The sequence below is a fragment of the Saccostrea cucullata genome, unplaced genomic scaffold (assembly GCF_032062105.1).
Source record: "Saccostrea cucullata isolate Sc308-1 unplaced genomic scaffold, CSIRO_AGI_Scuc_v1 ctg3708, whole genome shotgun sequence".
Lineage (NCBI taxonomy): Eukaryota > Metazoa > Mollusca > Bivalvia > Ostreida > Ostreidae > Saccostrea > Saccostrea cuccullata.
In genome coordinates this window covers 1-25,945 of record NW_026932535.1, presented here as the reverse complement: position 1 = coordinate 25,945, position 25,945 = coordinate 1, and the positions used below count along the sequence as shown (strand labels likewise).

At 32.4% G+C, this 25,945-nt stretch overlaps 1 protein-coding gene and 1 long non-coding RNA gene across 2 annotated transcripts; one reads left to right on the top strand and one right to left on the bottom strand.

Annotated features, from left to right (window-relative positions):
• Nucleotides 1-1,627: 1,627 nt before the first annotated feature.
• LOC134235358 (uncharacterized) lies at nt 1,628-4,741 on the top strand. The gene is made up of 3 exons (XR_009985391.1): nt 1,628-1,996; nt 3,497-3,554; nt 4,145-4,741. It is a non-coding gene; the product is annotated as an uncharacterized LOC134235358 (long non-coding RNA).
• A 12,415-nt stretch (nt 4,742-17,156) lies between these two features.
• On the bottom strand, nt 17,157-25,494 carry LOC134235357 (uncharacterized; the record flags this gene model as incomplete). Its single annotated transcript, XM_062717489.1, has 9 exons — nt 17,157-17,206; nt 17,734-17,892; nt 18,193-18,354; nt 18,475-18,642; nt 18,899-18,964; nt 19,065-19,314; nt 23,308-23,519; nt 24,936-25,034; nt 25,396-25,494. Coding segments are annotated over 9 exons (1,265 nt in total), but the record flags the coding sequence as incomplete, so codon positions are not given.
• Nucleotides 25,495-25,945: the final 451 nt, after the last annotated feature.

Below are 25,945 nucleotides of genomic sequence, written 5' to 3'. Positions count from 1 at the left end.
TCAAATTCCGTACTACTAATCACCGTCTACCAGTTGAGCTGGGAAGATGGGCATGCACACCATTAAACGAAAGATTATGTACATTTTGTAATGATAAACATGTTGCTGATGAATTCCATTTTATACTTGAATGTTCTGCACTGTCAAATATAAGAAAGAAATATATTAATGAATACTACTTTACAAGACCAAATATTCTTAAATTTTCCCAACTGATGACAAAACAAGATGCAACGTCACTTAAAAAACTCTGTATGTTTATATTAAAAATATATGACTTAGTCTGTCCTCCATGATTTGTTCCCCTCATTCATTTTATTATTATATGTATCACATGTGATTTTTCCTTTTTTTTCTTTTCTTCATTTTTTTCTTTCTTTTCTCCCTTTTCATTTCTTGATTTTGTATATCTTATACTTATATACCTCTGACCTGATTATATATATATGTTGTAAATATTTCTCTTTGTCCTCATGTACCATGTATTAAAATGGTGTTGAGTGAATAAATGAACTTGAACTTGAACTTGAACTTGTGTGTTCAAATATTTTAAGGGCCCATATTTGTGTTTGTGTTTTATTTGAACCGGAGAAATCTGAAATTTGTTTATGTTCATTGACATGATTTTAGTAATTTTCGAAAAGAGCGGAAAATAGAAATACATTCAAATACTAGCTATGATATTATTGATATTCTGAATAGAATGACCTGTGATTATTTTATTAACAATAACCCCCCCCCCCCCAAAAAAAAAAATAAATAAATAAATAAAATAAAAATCGTCGATATTTAGTTCATAGTCTTACAGTGTAGCGCATAATAATGGAACAACGGTGTTCCTACACTTACGCTTGTTTTGTTAAAATTTAATTTTAATTATGTATCACTATCTATCATCGTTTTTCATGCTATTATTTATAACAGATATGTATACAGAAGTAACGGTAGTTTTCTAAATGAAACCAAATGACTGATATAATCTCACCGTCAGATAAATAAACAATGTCTATAGCTACATGTAACTGCAACTGCACGGGCTAATTGTGAACACCGGATTACACCAGCGCATATAAAGAGAAGCGATATCACGGCATTCTTTAAATTTTAATTATATCTTTTTAGCAATTTGAAGTGGCAGTACTGATTTTGAAAATAAACTTTAAGTTAATATATTCGATAAATTATTCGACTTTATTTTATCCTAAACTGTACATGTATTACTGTTAACAGACGTGTTTGAGAATTAATTCTGAGTGACTATTGGTACAAAAAAAAATGTTTTTTATTAAACAATTTGATAAAACTTAAAAAATGAATTTTTAAAGAATTCATGTAATGGAATAAATCTATAATATTAATGTGGTCGTAACCCCCCCCCCCCCTCTCATTTCGACACGATTAAAAATCGACAATACTTTATAGGTAAGAACATCTTAGCTGAAGAATAACGGTAGCTGGCCCCGCCGCGGTGTAAACACGGTCTCAGGTAGCACCGCGATCAAAACCCGCGACGGTGTAACGCGGAAAGGATTAATACACCGCGGAGGGGACGCGGTCTAATACGGGATCCGCGTTGCCTGTACTGTATCCTATTCTGTATCCTACAGCCAATCAGATTCGAGCAAAGGTTCATTCATATTTCAGAATAATTTACAAAAACGAAATACAGTATAAAATGTTTACAAAAGAACTATTTATAAAATTTAAATAGAAAATAAAACATTCTCTTTACTAAAAACAGATTTACATTATAAACTTCGAGTAATACGGCGTACGATCTAACCGTGAACGAGCACCGGAAGAATATGAGAATGTAAACAACGAAGAGTCCAGGCATCGAAAGACCGTATTTATTCTGCTTGTTTGGATGATTTAACCGATTCTTACTTGTGTAAAAGTGTAATAACATGTTTTCCTGTTAAATTTGCTCTGTTTGATTGGATAATTCCACAGGAACCGTCGACCGCGGACTTGAATAGATGATGTGCGAGAACATGTAAGTTTACTACAAACTGTACGCTGTACATGTGTGCATTTTTACACTTATTTCGCCCTTTAGGCAATATTCTAATGACTTAAATTATAAACATTTTATTCTATTTTATGCAAACAAAAATAGGGTGTGGAAAAATAGAGAGAAGTAGTGTAGATAGAAGTAGCTAGATAGAAGGGGGGGGGGGGTAAATATTTACAAATACTCTGTCACATGATTCAATCAGCTATCAATGAGCTCTTAGACTAAAACAATCATAATTATGTATTATGCCTTAATCAGTTTGTTACTATTATCACTTTCCTAGTAAGGTTAGAAAATAGTTTCTTTCATTTCAGTGCAATTTATGATTAATGAAATTTAATGTAGAATCATCAGGTCGGGTGCGTCGATTTACCCAAAAGGACCCAAAAGGACCCAAAAGGAACCCAAAAGGACCCAAAAGGACCCAAAAGGAACCCAAAAGGACCCAAAAGGAACCCAAAAGGACTTTAATTAATATATCATAAAACATTGAAAATTAATAATTTGAAGTAAATTACGAATATTGTATTATAAATCTACCTAAAAGTTGGCAAAAACATACTTATTCTGTTGCAACTGTAACAATAGCATACAACTTTTATAGCACATCAAACACTAAATCTGGTCAGGTATGCTTTGATTTGTTTTAGCTGAAATTAACAAAGTATTAATTTACTTCTCCTTCTGTTTAACCATATCTTACGACATGTATATGATATTTAATAAATAAAAAAGTTTTATCTTATTCATGTTTTAGGCATATGGGATCGGGGATGGGTGGGGGGGTTGGGGTTATGGGTGGTGGGGGACCTCCCACCTCCACCCCAACCACACACTTTACCTTAAAAAAATAGTTTTAGATTTAATAAAATATGAAAATGTTCATTATATATCCATTTATTGTCTTTATTTCAAGTCCTTTTGGGTTGTTCTTAATTTCCTTTTGGGTCCTTTTGGGTTCCTTTTGGGTCCTTTTGGGTCCTTTTGGGCTCCTTTTGGGTCCTTTTGGGTTCTTTTGGGTCCTTTTGGGTCCTTTTGGGTAAATCGACGCACCGATCAGGTCTGGTACAATCACTAGATTTAGCTACGTAGCTTGATTTACCTACATAGCTTTATTTACCTACCTGAGGTAGCTTTATTTAGCTACCAAATTGGCTTATTTCTATTTAAAAGCATTTTTCTCAGTGTGTGCAGAAAATATCATTTTGATGCAGTGATTATTTTCAACTTTTCAAAACTTACCTTGAAATAGCTAAAATAAAGCTACCTGAGGTAGGTAAATAAAGCTACGTAGGTAATTCTACCTACGTAGCTAAATCTAGTGATTGTACTGGACCTGATCATAATGACCATTTCTAATGCTACTGTTAAAATGTTTAATAAGCTCATTCAGCACTGCACTTACATTGTATGTACATTTGTAATAATGTATTGTGAGTTATGAAACACAAGTTAATCTTTTAATATTCATTATTACAGAGAATGGATTTGCCTGCACTCATGCGTCATCACAGTATAAAGGATTTTAATCTAAAAAGTATGTATGATTTGATTTTTTATCATGTATTTAAGCATGATCATTAAAATGCATATACATTATTATCTGAGTTGAGATAACGTGTCAGCAGATTCTCGGAACAAGTGATTTTCTTTTTTTAAAAATCTGGAGAGGAAATTAAACTGAAAACAATGTTGAAATATTCTAGTCATTTTGTTGTTATATAAATTATGTATTTTCTTTTTCATATTCAAATTTCAAGACCAAAAAAAAGAAAACAAAGAAAAAACATTAATTAAAAGATAAATACAAGCAGAAAATAGAGAAAAATCTCACAAACCAATGTATTCATATACTTGTTAGCAAGTCAACAAGATAAAATGAATTATAATGTACTTGTGAGTAAATTAGGTTTAATACATAAGATAAAAAAAAAATAATATATGACTGAGGTTGCAGTATAAGATTTTATTTTGCATGATTTCTTAATGCACTAGTTTTGGGAGAGAAAAAAAGGTGAAATTAAAGCCAATTGTACATGAAAAGTTAAAGATAATCACAATCAAAAACAGTTTAAATGTGTAATAACACAAAATTTACAATCTACATGCCTATAATTTTTTTTTCAGGACAACCCTGCTCATTTCAGTTGTACAGATTGCAGTTCATCTCATATGCTGTTAGACTAAATAATGAAAGATGTTCAAACCAGTTTCAAAGAGTCCTAAGTCTGAAATCATGGTGCTTTTATTAGGAGATCAGTGCTATTTTCTGTGCATTGTTGACATTTGTGGAACTGTTCGGTTTATGACCATCTCTCTGACAATAACTCTGACATTTGAAATTCAGTTTGAGCGACGGATAAGGAAGCCAAATCATATGCATGTAAAGCATTATACAACTGTAATAAAAACATTGATAAACTTAAATTTAAACAAAGTGCATGTACATGTATCTGTGATCTTGTCATTGAATTTCATCCTGTACATGGATACTTTTAATGAATTTGCCTCATGGTAATGGAATATTCAATTGTTAAACATTGTTGAGGAATCGCCCTGAATAAAAATATTGTGAACTTGATCAAATATTTTTTCCTCATTTAAACACTGAAAAATTTAAGATCAAATGTCAAGGTCAAATACAAGGTTTACTCAAGAAAGTGTGATAATTGATGTAAATACTGTGAATTCTTTTACATGTTTTATAAGATCTAAGGAACATGTGTGGATCATTTTAATGTCTCAATCAGACACTAATGAACATTAAAGATCAAATGCCAAGGTCAAATACAAACTTGGCTTACTCAAGAATGAGTTATAAATACTGTAAATACTGTGAATTCTTAAATTCTTATGCATGTTTTATAAGATCTAAGGAATGTGTGAGCTCACCACAATATTTATTGCTTTCAATCTGTCTGAGTCTGACAATGAAGATTTAGGAAATATTTTAAATTAAACAAAAATTTTAAATTTCCACACATAAAACAAAATTGGAAATTGAAATACATTTGTTCAGCACTGAACTGACCATAAACTGAGAAGAAAATGAAGTTAAATAAGAAATTTGACATTCTAAATATCTTGAATTTTATTCAGCAACTATATATTTTGCATGTTTGTAAAATAAAGAGTAAATTAATATGAATTTAAATTTAAAAAATACACATTTAGATTTAATATTTGATATAATAAGACAATTTCACATTTAAAATGTTTAATATGTGAAAGTCAAGATATTCTAGATCTAAATTTTGACTTTTCTGTTTCGTTTATGGTCTAGTCATATCTTCTTTTTTTATAACCGCGTACAGAAAAACGTTATTCAGACACAGACTTCACATGTACATGCATGTTATTTTTATGCTGTTCGGTTTAGGAAAAAATAAAATTTTACATGAAACATATACTTAAACATTATTACCGTATAGACCTTTGGTTTTTTTTTTAATAATTAATTATAACACACTGGGAGCAAGTCGCGATCCTGTGGCCATCATTGTAAGTAGGAAAATTGAAACAAAATCTAGTTATATTTTTTTCGTTAATTCCTTCTTCTGGATGCCCAAATTCTTTACAGATGTTCGCAAAATCAGTACTTGCCCACGTTTTATTACAATCAGTTTGTTTACATTTATTTTTAACATGGTAATGATAATCCTAAATTTAAAATGTGCGGTGTGTCAGGAATTATGGAATGTCGAGCTCGATTATTTTTATCCATTAAAATATATAACATTTAAATGAATACCATAACTATATCTGCTTTTTTTGGTGGTCATTCCGTTTTTTTTTTTTTTTTTTTTGTCAAATTAATTCCTAAATATTAAAAAACTAAGAGTTGCAGGATAGGATAGGATAGGATTAGACTGAAATCACAGGATAGGATTGTGGATGCAGAATTCACGATAGGATAGGATAGAATTGTCAACTTATAGGATAGCAGCACTGTATCCCGTCAATCGCTATGATTTGAGGTCAGGATCGAGTGATGTAATGAAAATAAAGATGGTTTTTGTGTTGTGATGATGTCAGAATACTTTAAATTCACAAAGGCAGGTTTACGTATGAATCAAAATTTTGACACATAATTTATTTCAGTTGGGTTAAGTTTTTATTTTCCTAGGATATTAAATTTAGCAAAAATAAATGAACAAAATTTTCATAAAATATCTGTATATTGTGTTCACCTCCAAATAATCCGCGAATTCATATGTAAAATTCACACAGGAAACAGTAACTACAATGAAAGTCATATCATATAATCCCTTCAGAGTATCTTAATAATTTAATTTGAAATGGCAAAGAAACACATTTCACACACGATACGACGATCATAACACGTATCCATGTATACTTTCACTCTGAAAATGAAACTGAATAACAGAGAGCGGAAAAGGATAAAAAGAAACAGAAACATATGTGCGTTTTAGACGCAATAATTTGACGTTACAATAACACGTTTATTTTTCAGCGTAAACGCTTATTTCATTAAACTTGGTTTTGTCAGAGGGGGGGGGGGGGCATATGGAACGCTAATCTCTGTTGAGATTCTGCTGGACTAGATATCTGGACTGACGCCCGCAGAATCTCTGGAAAGACATTAATATTTCATGTCTGGAAATCAAGTCCCAACTCCTGTAACGAAACTGTTTACCTCCTCAAATAAAAGAGTTCGTATAGTCTGTTTCTACCCTTGGTGAATCTGAACCAATGTCTTCTGTACGTGGCTATTGAACATCAATTAGGGTAAAAACAGACTATACAAACTCTTTTATTTGATGAGGTTACAGGAGCCATATTTAAAACTGAAATTTCAGTGAATTTTTTTTTATGTTGGGATTTACATGCCTAAAAGGTAAGCAATGTAGAAATAAAAGTGATAGAGAGTCAAATAAACAACCAATGACTTAATTGAACCGAGCAGCTGTGTGACTTAGGTGAATTATTCTTGCTATAGTCGGCCGAAGTTGGGACTTGATTTCCAGACATGAAATATTAATGTCTGTCCAGAGATTCTGCGGGCGTCAGTCCAAATATTTAGCCCAGCAGAATCTCAACAGAGATTAATGGAACGCCGGGGCTGTCTTATATGAGGATTAAACATTATATGCATGCAGTGTTTCCTTCATTATATGCAGTACTATTTTAATTATATGAAGTAGTTTTTACATTATATCGAGTTCCATTATATGCAGTACTTTCATCATTATATGTAGTATTTCTGTTATTATGGTGATGCTGACCATAAAATATTATTTCCGGTCCAGTTAGCATTCCGTGCGGTAGATTTTGCATTTCGTTATGATGTAGACACAGTATCATATGCGGTGCTTTCTTCTTTATGATGATGATCTTTCGGAAGCTACCTTTCGGAACTCCCTTGTTATATTTAGAAAGTTTTACTTTTTTTCGTTCTTAGATAACATTCTTCATGATTTTGGGTTATCAATAATAATTGGGAATCAACCATACGGAATAATCATGCATGTACCACACACAATATTATCCCTATTATCATTATTTATTTTTTATTTATTCAGTTTGACAAAAACCACATGTGGCGCAAGTAAACAAATATAATAATACATAGTCACACAGATTTTCTTATATTGATTAAAAGCATTAGGTAGTTGAAGTTACAAATATTTCTTGTATATTTAACATCTGCTGAATTAAGAATTTTATAAACTATACATAAGGCATATATTATCAAAAATTGTACAAAATCCACTTCTTAGTTCAGGCGCGGAACCAGAATTTTTTTCCGGGGGAGGGGGTGTTCCACCAGAGTCCAAATAAATAAAATCCAACCCAAAAATTTCTTGACAAGCCAAAAAAATATTTATAACAAAAAACAAAAACAAAAAAAACAAACAAACAAACAAACAAAACATAAAAACGCCAAAACTTTACAAACCTATATCATGTGTGTGTGTGTGTGTGGGGGGGGGGGGGGGGTTCGATGACTTCTTAGTGCTTCAAACCTCTGACTTTTCATACCAAAACAAATTCGCGGTTACCAGGGGGAAGGTGGGGTCTTACATATAATTTTTTCACGTTTTAACAGCAAAATAAAATTCTTAAAACATAGCTCACATTGCTTTAAGTGAGCACTGATGAACATGTGAATATTAAACCGTTTGTTGACAACTTGTATTCTGCTTTGATAAGTAGCATCTTACACTGATTTTATCTTCTCTGAACTCCAACCCCCACCCCTGCCCGTCAATAGCCAAAGCTTATAGAATAAGGAATTGCTTCACAATTAAATTACTAAGCGAATATATGTACAAGAATACATTTTTAAAATTTTGTCTTAGTTTTATCGAGGAAATACAATTAATGTAAAGCTTAAACACGAATATATTTTTTTCTGATTTAAGCCGCTTTCAATGCTGAGTTTTATTTTATTTTCTTCACTCATACATGTACATGTATCAGCGAATGTTTTCACAACTGTAAATGTTAGTAGTTATCAACCAATGGAAGAGAATTTTAATTTAAACAAACTCTATTTGTAAAATAAACTCTTATTAAAAATGTCAAAATTTTCTTTTTGTAAATGGCTATAATCGGTAATAACCAATATTTGCCCCAAAATTAAATTTTGACGGAGAAATACATAATTGTGTTCTAAAACAATGGGAAATCTGCACACTTAAAAGCACTGTATTATGTATATTTTCATTAGCCATGACGTTATATGTTTGAAATGACATCTGGAAAATGACGTAAATTTAAAGTTTTCATGTTTTTTACATATAAAATTTTTTATTACGTTAATATTTTGAGTAAAAGTCACCGAGAACGGGTCTGCTCCAGCTCAATATCTTAATGAAGCTTGATAATGATAATATCAATAAAGTATGTAAATATTGTTCTTGAGCAGGCCTGTAGTCTTTTAATCCTAAAGTAAAAGTTGAGCAAACTCTTTCCATTTTTTTTCTCTTTCAGAAAAATAATACAAATTCCTAATAGTTTGTGACGTCATAAAACAAGAGTTGTTGATACCCTGCTTTGAAAATATAATATGTTTTATTATTTTAGATATCTCATATAATAAATTCAATTCAGCACATTTCAAGAAATTTTCAAAATATGACTTTTGTGGCGGGCAGAATTTTGCAATATACCGCATATGGTTCTTTGTACATTAATCGCTATTGTGACGTCAGATAACGCTGTTTTGAGGCAGAACGACACACCCTCCCCCTTAAGATAGATTCTATGTCGGAAAAGTCTTCAAATGATTTTCAAACTTTTCCAAATGATAAATTAGTACTTGCTTATCAATAAGTTAAAAACTTATATATGATATGTAACTTGGAATGGTACATTTTAATTCTATACTACGATTACACATTTTCAGTTATTCTGAAGGGTACTTGTCAAGAAGAGAATATGAAAAATCACAAAAATACTTCTTCAAGCATCTTTGTTTATAGACTTTATAAAGTGAACAATATTAAGCAATATTTTGCAAGTCAGAATAATTTCTTTTCATTAAATTGACATAAAAGACAAGTCCACATTTTAAAAATAATAGGCAAATAAACTATATTTTTAGTCAATTTTCCACCCTATATTTGCAAATATTTTTCAGAAGTCTTTGTCATAATGTTTTCAATTTTTAATATGGTGAGGAACATACTCAAATGATTACAAAATGTGATTAAAATGTAAACGTTTCGCCTCCAACTAATGAGAGATAGGTTATTTACCGATGCTAATATTCATGACCTCTGTGCACTTACACGTGTTTTATTATTAAATGACTGTTTGGGGTTACTTTCAGATTAAAAATGGTCATCAATATTGTAGTTTTTTTAGAAAGATCATATTTAATAGAAAAAATTGTAACCAAATACCAAGAATATGAATAAGTAACAAATAGTTATGAAAAGAAAAGCACATCATTTCATTATAGATATCGCAAAAGTTTACACACAATGTCACGATCTACAACAAGTACATCTTTGACTTACATAAATTATATAGATACATTCCATCAAGATATTACACTATTTAGTTGCATGGCAACTGAAAATTTCTTAGGATTTTTGCATTCCTTCAAAATAGTTACATACCATTAACATTATTACAGTAAGATGTATACATTGTAATTTCATTACACAAGATAGTTTTTTGATTTGTCAACTTAATTAAGGTCAAGATCTACTAAATGAAAGGTGCCCACATGTGTCTTTAATTTAAAAAAAATCAGCATTATAATAATAATAATATATATATATATATATATATGATTTGAATTCTGTGAATTACAAAATGCAGTATTTTCTACAATTTCTATTGAAGCTGTAAGGTACGGGAAAAATGGCATTGAATTAATTATGACGTCATAATGGATCTAGCACAGGATAAAGTTATGATGCCATACGACGTAGGTTCTACATTAAGGTCATATTCACACGAGTTTCAGTGGTATTGTGACGTCACAACCTATACCTCAATCAAAACAACGTTAAACAATGGTTGTAACGGCCGCAGTCAGCTTTGTATCTGAGAGGAAAAATATTTTTAACAAACTATCGCAGAATTAATTTTCAACATTTAGACGTCTGACACATATGGAAACTCGGAAAAGGAAAGTACATAGGTTTTAAACTGTAATTTGGATATTTTTTGTCCAATATTTTGTTGAATGTGGTTTGTTATTCGCCAGGGGGTCGTAAAATAAAGCTTGCTAAAATGTTGACTTATATAGGTTCATAAGTATGTTTTAAGCACAATCCTAGGATTTGTTTGAGTACTAAATAATTATATATTAAACCGTAACAAAAAGCAACCTAAGCGAGGCCTTAGCTAAGTCAAACATAAGTTCACAATTTTTCTCATGAACCTTGCTAGTTTTTTCTTAAATTTTAGTCATTATATTTTTTATGAAGGTTCTGTTAAAATATTCTTGATATTAAAAAAATAAAATCCAAATAAGTACACGTTCACCATATGGCATGTGTTTAATATATAATTATGCATAACTTCTGTTTTATCACAAAAGTTACCATCTCTCTCTCTCTCTCTCTCTCGGACTGTAGGGAACATCCAATTACCAAATTTAACTTCGGTCCCACAAGTTTTTAAAAAGCGTCCTCAAAATAAAATCTTAATCTACATGTATGTCATGCAAATGTTGAGTTTGAGATAGGAATAAGTGAATAGTAACATCCCCTCGATGAAAAACTAAAATTCCTTTGCTGCTTTTAAGTAGAAATATTCATTTTATTTTTTTTTCATGGATGATATGAAGAAAAGAATGTTTAAACATCGAAATTAACCTTTTAATTATGTTGAATTTGTGTAAAAAAAGTTAAGACATACTTAAGTCACCTCTACCGACCGCCTAAATTTTGTGAAGATTGTCGAATCTAAGCACGCTTCTAGTTTCTTAAGTTTAAGACTGTACGTAAGTATTAATTTATATAAGTATGGACTTACACTTAAGTACCCTTTATGGTACACCCCAAGAAATATTTATATTGACCTTAATTTTGCTAAATTCTATGGAGAAAGGGATCTTGTATTCATCCTCCAAGGGCCTTAAAAGATCATTACCGTCTTCCCCTCTATTAGGATATTTTCCCGTGGGGATCCGGGTTAGAATAGGTCCACAGTACCCCTTGCTTGTCGTAAAAGGCGAGTAAATGGGGCTGTCCTTCGGATGAGACCGTATAAACCGAGGCCCCATGTCACAGCACGCAGCAGTTTTAAGGCTTGAATAAGGGGGCGTGATTTTATATGTACACAAAATATTTGGTAAAAGTCAAATATATTTCGACATTGGCTTATTTACCTGAAAATTTAACTATTAAAGCGCGAATTCTAATCAAAGCAGCAGCACTTTTCAGAAACTACAAAGTATACAGAAACAATTAATAGCTTGAATTTTTAATTTCAACTAGGGTATGCCCTTGCGATATTGAAATTTGTTGATGACCTACATTCAGTACACGAATTATCCATTCATCACGTGACTGTCCATCGATGGCACCAATTTCATATTACAGTACAGAGTGGGTTATACTATGCTACTTCCATAAGTATTTGAGTTCTGTGATAATAAAACAGCATAATTATTATAAATTCAGTTTTAAAAAGGTCCCCCTTTTTGCACGTCTATTTTCCGTTGATTTCTCATTGTAGGCCTTAACAGTGCTGCGCAGGTGTGGCACGATAAAGATCCCTCCCTGTTCCAAGGCCGTAAGTGCCGAGCATAGGCCTAAATTTGCAGCCCTTCACCGGTAATGATGACGTCTCCATATCAGTGAAATATTCTGGAGAGGGACGTTTAACAGTATATAATCAATCAATCAATCAATCTATCTATCTATTAGGATATTCAGAACAAATAAATCGTATCGTATGAAAGATGATAGTCGAGGGTTTGAATTCCACTGTGGGACGTGAGACCGGTCCTTCGGATGAAACCGTATAAACCGAAGTCCCATGTTGCAGAAGGTGATGGCACATAAAAGATCCCTCACTGCTCAATGGTCCTAAGTGCCGTGTATAGAACACAATTTGCAGCTCTCCACCGGCAAGTGGTGGCTTAAAAAATACGGACGGTAAATAACACATAGACTATCAATCAATCAATCGAAACTGATATCGCAGTGGGTGAGCCATTCGTTTTTATAACATGTAAACAAACCATAGCATTTCTATACATCTTTTGTATGTGTAATTCTATGACATTTCTTCTGAGGTCTAATTTATCAATTGTTTCAGAAAGTATTAGCTTATCCAAAAGATGTAAATCAAATTATAAAACTAAGGACGACAGAACTCATGAAGGTATTTCATGAATCCTCAAAATTGTCTTCTTAAGGTTATCCGATCCTCAGGTTCTGAAAATCAGGCATCGAGTAATTGAACATGCTCACAAAGATGTCTCTAAATTTTCAAATTAAAATGTATTTACCCACGGTGTTTCTTTAAAAATCATCTTTAAATTTAATCATATTATATAGGGAAAATTAGTAAATCTCGAATAATTTTTCAGGAAATGTGATTTGAACTACCTACTGCATATTTTTTAATTGATAATTAATCAACAAATACATTTTAGGAATAAAAATCATAGGTATCCAGGCTTTTAAAGAAAATTACATTAATTTTACACTTATTTGGACTTTACTTTCTCCTACTTACTTCCATTGTTTCATAATGCATAGTGTATGAAGTGTTTCCTTTCAAAAAAAAAAACACCGTAAATCAATTCTAATTTCAAATCATGCATATAAACATTGGTAAATATGGCTAATTAAAAGAAATTTGATTTTTTTTAAATTGGCAAGTTTTACTTCATTTTGTGAGGTACAAATTTCAACTTTTTAAATACCGTTTGTTAAAACTTTAAAGAACATTGAATCATACGTAGAGGCATAAAATGAAAATTGTTGCATGTAAAAATTTCAATTTCAAGCTTTATTTTAAAACTTTTTGAATTAAATTATAAATTAAAGAGTTATACTTCATGGCTGAGGATCGTATATCCTTAAACAGAACCTTCTGCTATTCTTACATGTATCTCCTTCTTTTGAACTTCATTTGAAAACATTTATTTCGAAAGTTATGACCATGAAGTTAAACATTGCTCTCATTCACAATAAAGAGGTCATTCAAATGAAATGCTTTTAAAATTTCACATGGAAAAACAGTATATGTATCATAACAATCAACATTCTATAGTAAATTTTCTAATATAAAATTTTCTGTATTGCCATCTGATTAGCAAAGCGCATTATGTGTTGTCTAAACACATTTATAACAGAACATATAACATACTGTAAAATCACATATTTTCGAAGGGCCAATTTTTCGTGGTTTGAGAAAAATAAATTGGTTCATGGGGAATTATATTCTTGGTTGAAGAATTGTTCATTAGTAATATATGTGTAAAACTGCATTTTGTGGTGAATATTCATTCACTGGCTTCTTCATACAATTAAAACCACGAAAATTAACCCCCATGAACATAAATAAATTTCACAGTATTCAGCATTTTTCATCTCTCCCTCTCCGACGGTGACGAAAATTCTTACTTATTTTATTACACAAGTTCTTGACAACAGCAACTATATCCGGTAAAATTAAAACTATTATAGTAAAACTTATCAGAAAGACCCCAAAACTTCCTATCTGTACAGCACTAGGACGAGATTCGTAGACGCTGATCAAGCTTCTGTTATAGGCACTGGTGTTTGATTTATGTACGGATAGGTTCTTCTTCATCTCTAGTATCCATTCTTCAAGCATATCATAAGTGATATAGCTTCTGAGTCCCTTTGTTGTATCTGAAAAACAAAACAACCCTTATTTAAGGAGGTTTGATCCTGACCTTTGGAGCAGATTTTGGTCTGGGCCTTTATTTCTAAAATTCTGCATCATTTTTAAGTTCTAACATTCAATCTGGATTCTACAATGCAAATTGAGCAATATCCAATGAAATTCCCTTTAAATAGGATTAAGCCATTTTGTGGCGGAAGATTATTTTAAAAAACCATATTATTAATTTTCCCCTTTTGAACTACATTGTAGGTACAGTTCTATTAATTTTAGATTCCTACCTTCCTATGCTGGTTGCTCAGAAAGCTGTTTTTGAAGTGATATGTGTAATGCGGATTCTCAAATATTTATAAGATTATTTCAACGAACTATGACACAATAATAGTACATTGTAAATATGTTCAGAAAGTCCAGGAAACAAATTGAGCCAATTTAACATAAAATTGACGATTTTTAAAATAATGTTTCAAAATTTAAATCATTTACCCCACTTCTCATGTTCTTTTCTGAATATTTAAGATTCTTTTGACCAATTTGCTTAAAGCCAGCAAAAGTTTAAGACTTTAAAATACTTTTATTGCTTATTAAATTTTCAGTTCCAGAAAAATCATATTTTGTGAGTGCAGAAAGGTCAAATACAGCAAAAATCGTTTAGTACGAACACGGATATTGCGAATTTTCGGATATAGCGAAGTTATCTTGGATCCCCAGCTATATAAATTTAACGAATTCCTCATATGGATATAACAAATTACGGATATAACAAAGTAATTTCATAGGTCCCAGTGACTTCGTTATAACCGAGTTTTACTGTAATTAATTATGCGAATCAACTTTTTCTTTGTCACAATTTTAAAGTGTCTTTGATTAGAAAAACTTATAGTTTATTTTGTTCCATGCCTAATTTAGATCAATATATTGGGAGGAAAACGTCGAAGATGTTACTCTTTATTAAGACATAAATTTCAGTGCAAAAAGGTCATATTAAATGTCCTGTAGAGCGAAAAAAGCATATTGACCCCATTTCTTTTTATTTGGTTTTTAATTTACCTGTGTGTATAGAAACTAAAAAATATACTTGACAAAAAAGGTTGAGACTTTAAATATCAGGATCTAACCTTGTTAAGTGGCTTTTTTAGATTTTAAATCAAATGATAAGAAAATAGAAAGGAATTCTACGTCTATTTTAACCCCCCCCCCCCCCCCCGGCTTGAAAAACAGGAGGGTATATAGTAATCAGCATGCCCAACCGTCTGCATTTATGTCCGTCTGTCTGGTATGCTTTGGGGTACCCATCTCTTATCCGCAAATCCTTTCATACCACTGAATGCAATTTGTTGAAATTTTTACAGAAACTTTATTACATAATGCCATTGTGCACCTCCCGTTTTATTTTTTTTATCCGACACATATTTTGGGGTTTTCCCTAGCAAAACATAGACACTGCCATTATATTCATTAGGGAGGCAGGGGTATCATTTAGTGAGCTGATTGCTCACAATACCTCTTGTTACATTTAAAGATTTCTTGAAAAGCTGATAATTATCCCTATGAGATCGATTCGATTATTTGTGCATTATTTTAGTTTGTGGGGATCATTTTGTTTATTTTAAACACAATTCTGTCTGTTTGGAAATATCAAAAATACCAACATTCTAAACGTTTACAGTAATCGTGCCTGGGTGAGAAACTTTAAGAAGAAGGGTGACCAATACAATTTACGACCATTCGTCTCCCAGAAATACTGATTATTTGTTCAGTGTTCAATGTTATTATTTTTTACATACATTTAACTATTTTGCTGGCAAAACAAAAAATATAAAAATATAAATCCAGGGAAATACATTTTTATTTATGAGAAAATAGTACCTTCGCACTGCAAACTGGTATCGGTCCACTTTCCAGACATACAAGTAATTGTATTTTCAGCATTTGTTGGTCTATATCCATAGCGACATGCGTACATGGCTACGTCATTGTCAACTAGAAAATCAGCATTTGTTATATTAGGAACCGGGCCGCATGATGATGCTGAAATTATAAAATGGGGTAGAGTAAAAACAATACTCTTTATCAATAGTTAACGGTCGTTATCATGAAAAGTTAATTTGCCATTATTTTGTGTGTTTGTTGAATTGACGTGCCAACATAACTCTAGAAACGGGGTTTTGAAAGAAGACATTTATGAAATATTAAATATGTTTTTTTAAATGCTACTGACAATAAATTACTTGTCTTTATTCCTACATGCTTAAGTCCGGCGAGATTCTAGATGATTGATTATGCAAGGTGAAACCCTAATTTAGAGATTATTAAGTGGTCCTCCTTAGCTAGGACAATATAATTCATGTTTTTATTTTCTGACAATCATAATTCTAACTGTGTCGCCAAATGCTTACTGTGTAGTATGAGTAAAATTTGAATCGTAACTGTGTCGGGCATGCACAGAAAAACAGCGCTAGAAGAACCCTGACTTTGGTATTGATCGTTACAAGACATTTGAGAAATTTCAACCTTAGCAATGAGGAGCAATACGGTGGAGTCAGTGTTTCACAAACCGATCTTGTTAAGCCTCCGTAATCGAATATATTTTTGTCACGGTGGGGTAATAGCTTTTACATTTCACTGGAGTATTCCTTGTGACAAGACCTTTATTTGGGTACCACCAAATTTGACTACTTGGCCTTGACATTGAATATTGAACCATATACATTAAAAAAAAGTTTAACCTTGGCCAAAACATTTGATCAATTGGTGCTTGGGCTTTCATACCTCACAATGCTCACATAGGTATTCACTGTGTCAAAATCTTTTGATGAGTATAAAAAAATTACTTAACGTTTTGACTCTGACCATGAACCTTGACCCACTTTCCAAAAACTTCAATATAATTTTAGTCATAATATTTAAACAATTAGTACTAGGGCTTCATGTTTCACAGGAATATTTCTAGACCTCCCTCTTGATACCAAATCTGATCTTTTGACCTTATAGTTAGACTTAAATTTGAGAAACCTCAAGCTTTGGATCGGTGTTGCACATTTCGGTTTTATTGTTTGCATATTCTATTCGAAAAAAAGTAAAGCATAAAACTCCAAGAATTGTCAATTATAAGAACAAAAGCCTCCTGACTTTCTTTAGACATGTAGACATATTTAGCAATTGATGTCATAATGAAGTATATTATTATGTATGTTCTTGTTGTTTTTTTATACAAATAAATTCTCCTTTTCACAGTATCAAACCACTTAAACCTCTTTAGTTACTTTATGTCAATGATACATGTATTACATATGTATAATTAATAAGGTAAAAAACATACAATTGCAACATATAAACTGTCAAAACAAAGTTTTATTTTTTTTAAATGGTACTGAATGACATGAAATATAGTGAAAGCCTCCTACCATAGCAGATGAAGTTTGTTTTCTGCCACTCAGATTGTAAGCAGTTTATTGAGTTGGTTCCAGATTTTGCAAGAAAACCCTGACGACAAGAGTATAAAGCAACATTCTCAGAGACCATGACGTCAGCGTTAGTAATGGCGGGTGGCTCAGGACAAGATTCTGTAAAAATATACATACATCCAGTAAAAAAACTATACTTAGTTGATATTTTAAGATATTAACAATATATTAATTCATTAACATGATTTACAGATTATGTATACCTTTTTGACTTACAGTACTTAAAGAATATAGTTTGTTGCATACCTTTAATACAACCTTTTGAAAAAAATATATTTCTGATTTTTGAAAACTAAAGTACCGGTACATTGGAACATGGGAACAAAAAAAACATTCATTTAATACAATTTAACACACTATTTTTATATGTTCAAGATGTATAACGATCTTGATCCTTACTTATACATTTAAAGTCAGTAGATGGCCAGGTACTGTTTCTGCACTCGATGACGTCATCTGTATTTTTCATAGCGAAATATCCCGTTAGGCAGTGATATTTTGCTCTATTGTCCTGCACAAAAACTGTTGTATTTTCAACTGCAGGAGGTGTGGAGCAAACAACTTTACATGAAAAAAAAGTTTCAGGATTTTACTTTAGTAAAAATTCTGTTAAGAAATATTTTTTCAATTAGTTATGTAATTCTAATATTTTTCTCATATATCTACAAACGAGTTACGTACCTCTGCAGAACATTGAAGTCAAAGACCATGTACCCTCTACACAGCTAATTATGACGTTATCTGAACTTTCAGTGTATCCTGGTTTACAAAAGTACAACGTCTTGCTACCATTAGTCACTCCTTCATATATTTTATAAGCATTTTCAATATCAGGAGGGATAGGACAATCTGCATTGAAATATAGTTTCATAATTTCAAATTCAGTCTTAGAGATATACAGTAGCTGGAATAAATGGCAACGAAATTCGAACAAAGAATATGAATTAAGTTAAATATTTTCTATATTACCATTTATGTTTTCGAATGGTCGTGTAATTTACAGTGATGAACACAATGTTTTATAAAATGAAAAAAAAAAATTGTTACACTTTTAACAGATTTTGCAAAGAAACGTTGCAATATCTTGTTCATGAATATTTAATACCTGTAGAAATGCATCTAGTCTTTGACCAATCAGGCGAGCATAATTTTGTACCATTGCAAGGCGTGCCTACATAGAAAAAACTAGATTGATAGGAAATTGAATTTAATGTTTTTGCATAATCATAATTTTTTATCTGTAAATCTTTATTAAATCAAATACTTAATACCTGTTATTTCAATAACTTTAACGATGACTTCAACAACGTCACTTTCTTGATTACTATGCCCGTCACCCCACTTTCCACCCACGTAAACCAAATGTCCATTTGTATTTGTCTGGGATGGTCTCCAGAGCATAACTTCTGTCTCATTGTATCCGTATATTATAGCTCCATATGGGTCATCAGAGGTATCAATCATGGCGCTACCACCGGCATGAAACATGAATCCCTCGTTGTTTGGAGATGATACTTTCATCTGATAGAATTAAGCAGGAAGCAAGTGTATAGAAAACATGGAACAAGGTATATGAGGTTAAAGAAAGTTCGGGTATATTGTTGTTACTCATGCCCGTCCGTCCGTCTGTCACACTTTTCTTCCCTGAACTCCTCCTACATTTTTCACAGTAGCTGAATCATCTTTTGGGAGATGTTTGGTGGAGTCATGTAGATGTGCAGTAAGGTTTCGGAATTTTGATTTTGCCCCGGGGGATCAAATGGGGGTCGAAAAATGACGTTTTTTATGCTAAAAGCCCCATCTTCCCTGAACTCCTTTTACATTTTACTCAACAGCCTAATCATCTTTTGGGAGATGGTTGGTGGTGTCATGTAGATGTGCAGTAAGATTTCGGATTTTTGATTTTGCCCCGGGGGATCAAATGGGGGTCGAAAAATGACGTTTTTTTTTATACGAAAAGCTCCTTTTTCCCTGAACTCCTTCTATTTTACTCAGCAGCCTAATCATCTTTTGAGAGATGGTTGGTGGTGTCATGTAGATATGCAGTAAGGTTTCGGAATTTTGATTTTGCCCCGGGGGATCAAATGGGGGTCGAAAAATGACGTTTTTTATGCTAAAAGCCCCGTCTTCCCTGAACTCCTTCTTTATTTTACTCAGCAGCCTAATCATTTGATCCCTAATTGTGGCCTGACCCTAGCCTTTGAAGTGATGATTAGAAAAACTAGAAATATGTCTATAGGACATGAATGTCCCGCCGGATGTGTATTACTAATGGTACATGAAAATATGTATTAGTGTATAAAGTTTGATGAAAATATCTTAAACAGTTTTTTCAGAATTGAAACTGAAATGTAAATAAATTGGATATAGATAATAAATTCTCATCAAATTATGCATAAGTGCATGCTAAACATAAAAATGTCTTAAATTATTTCTTTAAAACTAAGCAAAAATACAAATTAAAGAGGAGGGAGGTCAAGGTCACAGGAATGTGCAAGATGAAGTTTTTGATGCTCGAAATATTTTGTTGCAGGTAAAGTACATGTCAAATATGAAAGTCTCATCTCTTTTCAATCAAAAGTTATATAGAAATATATAATATAATATTTTTGAAAAGTAGGTTAAACTTCTAGGTCAAGGTCACAGAGTCAAAAGTCATGATATATTTAGAAAAGTCTTTTCACATGTAATATACATGTATAATTTAGATGCCATATCTTTTCTCTTTCAAAATGATTAATTTAAAATGTTATTTTTTGGAAAGTAGGTAAAATTTTAAGGTCAAGTCTCACTTGGGTTAAAAAATCATAGCACATTTAGAAAGTTTTGTGGTAATGTACATGTGAAATATGAAAGCCCAATCTCTTATTATTCAAAAGTTACGACCGAGGTTAAATTTATTGTGACAGATGCACATACTGTCAAAGATGGCCAGACTGACAGACAAATAAGATTTAATGTTCCCTCCCTTTCCCCAAAAACGGGGGACAATAATGCCCTTGCTGTTCTTGAGAAGAAGATTTTTATGATGGAAAAAATCCCCTGCATATTTCTTCACGCAAATCAATATTGTGTTCTTATGTCATTTAATTGTTTGTTTGTTGTTAAACATCCCTCTCAGGAATTGTTCACTGAAATGGAGACACCACCACTTGAAAAATATTGAGGACAAGTCAGATTTGAGGTCAACATTCATTTTAGGAGTTTTCAACCATTAAGACGCAAAGAGACATGAACTCGATCCTTCCCCTCACCCCTTCCCAGACCCCTGTTTATTCATGACATGTATGCAAACTACTACTTGTTTTTACATTAAAAAAAATGTTAATAGCCCATATACAAATACTTTTATGTGGTCCATCTCTTTGAATGATTTTCATTCCTAATTCTAGGAGGATAGGTTGATGAATAAAATGTCAAGCAATCTTATCATTGATGCACTTTTATTTAATTTAATGCAGTCATATTGTGAACATTTCCAGTTAGAATCATTAGGAGAGTGGGGATGACCTCCAGGGGGTTCAAAACATTTATACCATTAAATTTACATAACATAATAACACAAAAAGCAAAATTATATATAGTCAAATGGAAAACGTTTCCTACTATTTAGGAGTCACATGATCATTTGTCATTACTGTTTACAGGGACAGGGAGTGGATTGGGAGATCCCCCCCCCCCCCCGACTTTGCAGGACTATATATATACTGAAGCAAATAAAAAAGACTGGATACCCACTCTAGAAAACAGACACCACCATAACTTCTCCTTTTATTTGCTTCTCAGGAAATTCTGGTCTGGAAATCCCCCCTCCCTCCGAGAAAAAAATTCTGTATCTTGTAACTGAATGTAACGTCGATAACGGGCGATAACTCTTCAGAATGGGAAATTAGTCTTATTGCAGCATCGGATGACCTTTGATCCTTTAAACTTTAACCTAACCAGTTGCATTTCAGACTATTTTACCAAAATCTATACCAAAACTTGTACTTACCGACTGCCATAAGTCCCGTCAACTTGAAATATAATCCAATTAAAACACAAAATAATAATACATGCAATGATGTGTACACAACACTAGTACTGCACGTGCAGTGCTATCTAAAAATGATAATGGTAAAACTAGTACTTAAGTTGGGTACGTGACGCAAGCCCAATGTTATGCAGGTCTTCAGATACATCATCGGAAGCAAATTTAAACTGTGGGGGGGGGGGGTCTAAGTGTAAAAAAAAATTGTACCTTCAAAAAAAACCTGACAAGCAAAAAAAAAATAAAAAAAGGAAATGTGCATTTTCCAAACACGAAAATCCTAATTCGTGGGGGGGGGGGGGGGGTAGGTTCGAACTTCAGTACCAATTTTTTTTTTCATTACACCACCACTGTGGAAAGTTAGGGGGGGGGCAAAACCTACGAAGATATGTTCAATGTCTATACTAAGTATATATTTAGAAAAAAAGTGGGGGGCTAAGCCCACAACCACCCACCCAACCCTTCCGACGCCGATGTACATTTAAATTATAAGAACAAATTTAAGATTATTATTTACAAAAGATATTTTATCTTAACTTTGCCATCTAGGCCTATTTCCAAAAAAAGGAAAATAGGGTGTGTTTGTGTGTGTGTGTGTGTTTGTGTGTGGGTGTGTGTGTGTTGTTGGGAGAGGGGTGGGGGTTGACTAAACTGATTGGGTATATGGCAGCTTTCAAGGTGTTTCTGCCTAATCAAATATAAAAAAGTTTGTACATTTTGAAAAAAATCATCAAAAACGCTTTACACTAATTTGAATAATATTATTTGTTGTTGATCTATATGAGAAAATAGATTTGAAAAGTTCCAATTATGGGCCAAAAATTTATATACCCCCTTTATCAAACCTAATTTACATCATTAATTAAATTCTGTTGTTTAATTTCAGATTGGTAATGAATTACGAATATGAAATACCTATAAGATCGAGGCCCATGGGTCGCATGGTCACTTGAGAATATTATGCTCAATTTGATGAATACATGGAGGCCCTATTATGTAAATTATTGAATTATATTGACTTTTTCATTGGTAAAGCCCAATTTAAAGGAGCGTGCATTTAGAGGCAAACACCTTAGTGCGGGTATTACTGTCTCATGACAGCATCTAGTTTTGTTTGCTTTCCTTTGTATATAAATTACCTACACTGCCAATTTCATCACATGAACTTTATTTAGATAAGATACATGTACATTCCCAATTGCGACTTTAGAATCAAAATTATTTGGCCATGTGCCAATTTTGACAATAAATAAATTATTAGTATTCCATTAGAGGCTGCTCCGATATTTCTTTCGTTTTGATGAAAAAATACTATATAGATCTTTTTTATTCATAAAAAAGCTCAACATATTCATTAGAGGGTTATACAACACCAAACATAACCTTTGTAAATTATCAAACTAGCATAAAACAATAGATAATTATACACTGTACGACCTGTTTAATGTCAGACTATTTTTACATGCCTTAAAATTAAGACTTACCAGAACAGAAACCAATGTTGAATTTAGATCATACACCGAATCCAGGCTCACTCGCTCGACAGTGTTTATGTCGTTCTTATCCAGTGTGAATTGTGTTGAAAAATGTTTATTACAGGAATCCAGTATCCAGGCCTGGATATATAGGCTAGCGGTGTGGCCTCTAAAGCTTTCTGCAAGAGCTCCCCATCCATCGTATGCACAAGCCACATAATCTGAAGAATGTAAAATCTACACAGCTCTAGAATGCTTCAGTATAAGTTTCAGCTTTTCGAGGCCAGTGGTTCTTCGGGAGAAGAGGTTTTTCCTATATATATTTCAATGTAAAATTTGGATTCCCTATTGTGACCACTTGATATCCCGGGGGTCATGATTTGAACAATTTAGAATCTTTCCCAGAAACATAAGTTTTGACATTTCTGGCCAAATAGCTCTTAAAAGGATCTTTCCTGTATATTTCAATGTTTAACTTGGATTCCTTATTGTTGTCCCGCCCTACCACCGGGGGCTCATGATTTGAAAAATGTAGAATCTTGATTTACACTACCCAGAGATGCATTCACACAAGTTTCTGCTTTTCTGGTCCAGTGGTTCTTGCGAAGAATATTCTTAAATATTTCCTGTATATTTCAATGATAAACTTATGGTGGCCCTTTCCTACCCCGGGGGTCATGATTTGAACAATTTAGAATTTACACAACCCACGTATGCTTCCACAAATGTGTCAGCTTTCTGACCGAGTGGTTCTTGTGAACATGATTTTTAAAGTTTTTTTCCTAAATACTGCAATATAAAAATTGGATTCCCTATTGCGGCTGGCCCTTTCCCCGAAGGTCATGATTTTTATAATTAAGAATTTACACTACCCCAGAATGCTTCGTAATAAGTTTGATAAAAATCGTCCCAGTGCTTCTTCAAAGGAAGTTGAAACTGTGAAAACTTTACGGACATAAAGCTAGACAGACAGACGGACAACAGTTGCTGCAGAACTTTAGCTCTCCGAAAAAATATTTTGACAGACCGGAGAGCTACAGGCTACCCATTGAAAAAACTGCACATTTTTTGTGTACAAAAATGCGCTGTTTCTCGATTTATTTCTCCATGTTTTAAAACTGTCACCTCAAAATATTAATAACCGTGTGTTCCTAACATATTCGTTTACTTTTTCGACGACAAAACATTCCTTATAATTGTTGCTGATAGCCCTCCTGGTCCTGAAATCGAGATAATCAAACATGTTGCTTATTTATACTGCCAGTTTGGTTTGAAAGATAATTCGGTCCAACACTCTTCTTGCAGAAGTCAACTTCTAGAGTACTTAATAAAGAATTGATGATTTGTTTAAATCTATCTTTTTTGCGATTGAGGTAAAGATTTAATCCATAACTAAGCGCAACTTTTTGTGTGCAATAAATAATATTTTCTCCGGAGAGCTAGAGTTCTGCAGCTAGGACAATAGGTGATCAGAAAAGCTCACATGAGCTTTCAGCTCAGGTGAGGTAAAAAAACAAGTAAGAAACTGCAAAAAAAAAAATAAATAAAATTTAGTATAAACAAGTGTTTTTTTTTTTCTTACATCAGATACTTATTTTTATGATAGAGCGATAACTATGCTCACATAAAAACCTTACCGTACATAGACCAAATACGGATTTCTTGATCATTAAATGCATAAACAGTCCCGCAGATAGTTTCATGAGTTCCGAACACCCGTGAATTAAATGTCACACCTACAATAAAATGCCATAAATAATATCTTTAAAAATTTTTTTTAATCGTCTTGGGTCTATGATACAAACTACAAAAAGTTAAAGTTTACAAACTGAGAAAAATTAGGCGTGGAATTATTTCATTTGGTTAAGTTCAGTGATCGTGGTTAAACAAAATTTCGTTGGTTCTTGGAAACTTTAAAAAAAAGTTCGTACGTAACTTTAACATGTATATATAGAAGTTAAGTTTATAAATGTATAGACAAAATAGTTGTCCGTTAAATCGTGGATTAAAGTGAACCACGAAATCGACGATCATTTGGCCTCTATGAACATTGATGATTCTACAGAAAGTATGAAGTTACAATTTTGCAAAACTCACCTGCTGCCTCGGAAACATTACCATCGTTCATTTTTAACTGTACAACAACAAAATCTGGGGTTTTCTCAAGTCCATGTGTAATAATCTTATAACTGTCTCCTGGTTTAAAAAAGCAGGAATGATAAACATCTAAATAAATCTACGACTTGACTTAAAGGTACTTGGACACAGATTTGAAGTTATTATTTTCTCTATAATATCACGACTTATATATTTTAATAGCATTTTACACAAAAATTAATTAAAAATCTTATTTCATGTAAAAGATATTAAAATTTCAATTTTTTGGCGGGTTTGATTGACACATCCTTGCACTTTCACAAATTAATTTTATTCTTAATCCTTAGGAAAAGTGGCAATCTCGCTGTGTATAAATGAAAAATATTAATACTATAATCCAGAAAATTCAGAGTAGACATGTTCGAAAGCAAAACAAACACACAGTCAATATATTATCAGCCCGTGCAGTTGTGGTAAGCAGACTGTGACGATTGAACGCACCCGGTGAATTCTAAATATAAACAATAACAGAACTCGAGCCCTGTTTACA